Source organism: Cebus imitator, unplaced genomic scaffold, assembly GCF_001604975.1.
Source record: "Cebus imitator isolate Cc_AM_T3 unplaced genomic scaffold, Cebus_imitator-1.0 Scaffold101, whole genome shotgun sequence".
In the NCBI taxonomy this organism is placed as follows: Eukaryota; Metazoa; Chordata; class Mammalia; order Primates; family Cebidae; genus Cebus; species Cebus imitator.
The window spans coordinates 2,872,773-2,876,856 of NW_016107416.1; the positions used below are offsets into that span (position 1 = coordinate 2,872,773).

General features: G+C 37.7%; 1 protein-coding gene across 6 annotated transcripts in view; it reads left to right on the forward strand.

Moving 5' to 3' along the window:
- Positions 1-4,084, forward strand: part of CYP20A1 (cytochrome P450 family 20 subfamily A member 1) — a 52,887-nt gene that overhangs the window by 46,027 nt on the left and 2,776 nt on the right. For all 6 annotated transcript variants that reach the window (XM_037741454.1, XM_037741451.1, XM_037741452.1 and 3 more), the window contains 2 exons: positions 1,744-1,855; positions 3,172-3,236. In XM_037741454.1, coding sequence (XP_037597382.1) covers positions 1,744-1,855; positions 3,172-3,236 — 177 coding nt within the window. The remainder of the gene's footprint in view (positions 1-1,743; positions 1,856-3,171; positions 3,237-4,084) is intronic.

The window sequence follows — 4,084 nt, forward strand, 5'->3', positions numbered from 1 at the left end:
TTTTTTTTTTTTTTTGAGATGCAGTCTCTGTCACCCAGCAGGATTACAGTGGCGTGATCTCAGCTGCTCACTGCAGCCTCCACCTCCTGGGTTCAAACGATTCTCATGCCTCAGCCTTCCAAGTAGTTGGGATTACAGGCATGCACCACCACGCCCAGCTAATTTTTGTATTTTTAGTAGAGACAAGGTTTCACCATGTTGGCCAAGCTGCTCTGGAACTCCTGACCTCCAGTGCCTCTGGCTCCCAAAGTGCTAGGATTAAAGACTTGAGCTGCCACGCCCAGCCAAGCCTGTGTTTATTTCTCTACAAAGTCCTTTCCCTAGAGAAGCTGCTCCTGCCTTATGTTCCAATAATACCCTAAACTTCCTTTATCGTAACATGTACTGTGCTTGTTTAATTGTTCATTCTTTATGTCCCATCCAGCCTATCCTCCCTGCCAACTAGATTCTGAACCCCTTTGATGGTGTATCTCTTGTTCATTGTTGTAGCTCAGTATCTAGCACAGTGTTTCACATGCAGCAGGTATGCAATAAATATTTGTACAGAGGAAAGGAAGAATGTTTCCCCTTTTGATTTTGTTGTTTTTGATGTTATAAACAATTAACACTTCTGTGCTTATATCTTTGCTAATATTTTCAAGTAATTCTGTATAATAAGGTCCTTATAGTAAGCTTCTAGTTAAAGGATGTATGGAGTAGGACAGTGGTTAAGATTAGAAGCCATAGAGTAAGACATACATGTATTTGAATCCTGTCAGCACAGCTTACCTGCTATGTGATCTTAAATAACTGTCTCTGATTTTAATCTGTAAAATTAGAGTAATAATAGCACCCATGGGTTTCTTGTAAGGATTCAATAAGATCCTGTATATGAAGTATTTAAGTGAACTGACTCATAGCGAGATTGCAATACATTTCAGTTTTTATTCTTCTTATTGTGATGCACACTTAAGAGTTTGATGTATATTGCCAAATTATGCTTCTGAAAGGTTGTACCAGTTTATACTGCCACCAACTGGATATGAGAATGTCTTTTTCTCTCTCTTTTTCTGGTAATATCTGCTGTCATTCTTTTTCATCTTTGTCAATCTGGCAAGTTAAAAAAAAAAATGCTATGATTGCCAATCTTTAAGTTGTTAATGAAGTTGAGTATCATTTCATATGTCTTCAGGCCATTTGTATGTTTTTGTGAATTGCTTTTTGTATTCTCCCTGTTTCTATGGGGTTGTTGGATTATTTTAATTACTTTTGAAATGCTTTTATACATTAAGGATATATTCAGTGAAAATATTTTTCTCAGTTTTCTTTAGAAATATGTAAACAAAATGTTTCTCTAGTTAGGTTATTTATATTTTAATAATTTTCTGTCAATGTGTCATGCCAAAAATAACCTTTTTAAAAATTGTAGAACCATTATATTGAGTTTTCTTCTGGTACTTTTAAAAGTGTTTTTTTTTAAAAAAAAAAAAAAAGTGTTTTTTTATTTGTTTAAATCTTTATCTACCTAGAGTTATATACAGATTTATAACAAATCTTACAAAAATGTGTTTATTTTAAAATTTACAAAATGTTAACTCTTTATATGCCTCTAATATATAACATATCTTTAAGCAGATAAGAATTATGATGGGACTATTTCAAGTTGGGAATGTTTGAGAAGTTGTTGAAGAACGTTTTTTAAATGTATGTACATCTCTAACTGCCTCCAAAAATAAACATCTTCAAAAAAATTTTTTTAAACAGATATTGTCGGCATGTGCTTTGTGAAACTGTTCGAACTGCCAAATTGACCCCAGTTTCTGCCCGGCTTCAAGATATTGAAGGAAAAATTGACCAATTTATTATTCCTAGAGAGGTAGAAAACATTTATTATGTTTAATTCATTCATTTATTCTCAACTCTTTTGGGGTGGGAGTGGTGTGTGTGTGTGTGTGTGTGTATGTGTGTGTGTGTGTTTAGATGGAGTTTTGCTCTTGTCACCCAGGCTGGAGTTCAAATGTGCGACCTTGGCTCACTGCAACCTCTGCTTCCTGGGTTCAAGCGATTCTCCTGTTTCAGCCTCCCAAGTAGCAGGGATTACAGGCACCTGCTGCCACACCCAGCAAATTTTTGTTAGAGATGGGGTTTCACCATGTTGGCCAAGCTGGTCTTGGACTCCCAACCCCAGGTGATCCGCCGCCCACTTCAGCCTCCAAAGTGCTGGAATTACAGGCATGAGACACCACCCCCGTCCACCATAGTTTATTTAAGCAGCCACTGCTAATGGAAATCTTGATTGACATTGATTTTTTTATTATTTACTGGTACAGATATTGAGTAGAGTCTTAGACATGGGGTTTTTGTGTCAAAGTCCTTGTGTATGTTCAATTATTATTATTTTTAGATAGGGTCTTGCTCTGTTACCAACCTCCCAGGCTCAAGTGATCCTCCCATCTTGGCCTCCCAAGTAGCTGCACTAAATTTTTTTATTTTTTATAAAAACAGGGTCTCACTATGTTGCCCAGGCTAAACTCCTGGGTTCAAGTGATCCTCCCACCTTAGCCTCCCAAAGTAGTGTGATTATAGGCATTAGCCACTGCACTGGGCCATGTGTATGTTAAATTTAAAATGTCCTCTAAAAAGCATTTTATGCTTTTAGCAACAATGACAATGTTTTTTCTTTCCAAATCTTCACTACCTCTGAATTTGAGTCTTATGTGTATTTTATGAATCTTGCTTTTCCCTGATCATTGGAGAGATTGAACAACTTTTCATACATATATAAACAGTTTGTATTTTTCTTTTGTGAATTCTGTCTTTATAACTTTCACTCATTTTTCTAGTGAGCTTATATGTATTTTTGTATATTATACAAACTATGTTATATAGCAAATAATTTTTTCGATTATCTTTTACTGTTTACGTTGTTTTTTTATTGTTTTTTAATTGAATGCAGATTTTAAATTTTCATATAGTTAAATCCGTTATTCCTTTATGGTTTCTAGATTTTGTGACATGCTTTGGGAGACCTTCCTCATTGTAAGATGACCAAAATAATTGCTTGTGGTTTATTCCATTATTTTAAATTATTTTGTTTTCGCTATCTATATAAAAAGAAGTTTAGGATAAGGTAACTTTCTGTGGGTCATTTTATCTCTGTTAGTCCTTGACTAATTGGATTATTTTTCACAGACCCTCGTCCTTTATGCCCTTGGTGTGGTACTTCAGGATCCTAATACTTGGCCGTCTCCACATAGGTATGAAATATTTGTCATTGTCTTTGTGACTTGTCATTTTTTGTGTTTGCACATTTTGCAATCCATTTCTAAGTTTTGAGGAGAAAATTTAATATGTAGCAATGATACAAGAGAAGAAAACCAGCGAATCCCCTTTTCTTCTTTCTTATGAGAAGGTCTCTTACCACAGGGTCTCGCTCTGTCACCCAAGCTGGAATGTAGTAAGCAGTGTGATCACTGCTCACTATGGCTTTGACCTCTCTGACTCAAGCCATTCTTCTGCCTCAACCAGCTGAGTAGCTGGGACCACAGGTGCATGCCGCCATGCCTGGTTAACTTTTGTACTTTTTGTAGCGGTGGGTTTCACCATGTTGACCAGGCTGGTCTCAAACTCCTGAGCTCAAGCCACCCTCCCACTTCTGCCTCCCAAAGTGGTGGGATTACAGGCATGCATCACCGAGCCTGACCTGCATCCCCTTTATATCTTCTGTTCACTGCTTTTTCTCTTATGTGAATCTGCTATCTGGTGTTGTCTCTTTCATTACCACTTTTATACTAAGTGAAAAGTAGGATTAACATCTGTTTTAAGAAAATGAAAACAGGCCGGGCGCAGTGGCTCATGCCTGTAATCCCAGCACTTTGGGAGGCCAAGGTGGGCGGATCACCTGAGGTCATGAGTTCCAGATCAACCTGACCAACATGGAGAAATCCCATCTCTACTAAAAATACAAATTAGCCAGGCGTGGTGTCACATGCCTATAATCCCAGCTACTGGGGAGGCTGAGGCAGGAGAATCACTTAAATCCAGGAGATGGAGGTTGCAGTGAGCCGAGATCGCACCATTGCGCTCCAGCCTGGGCAACAAGAGC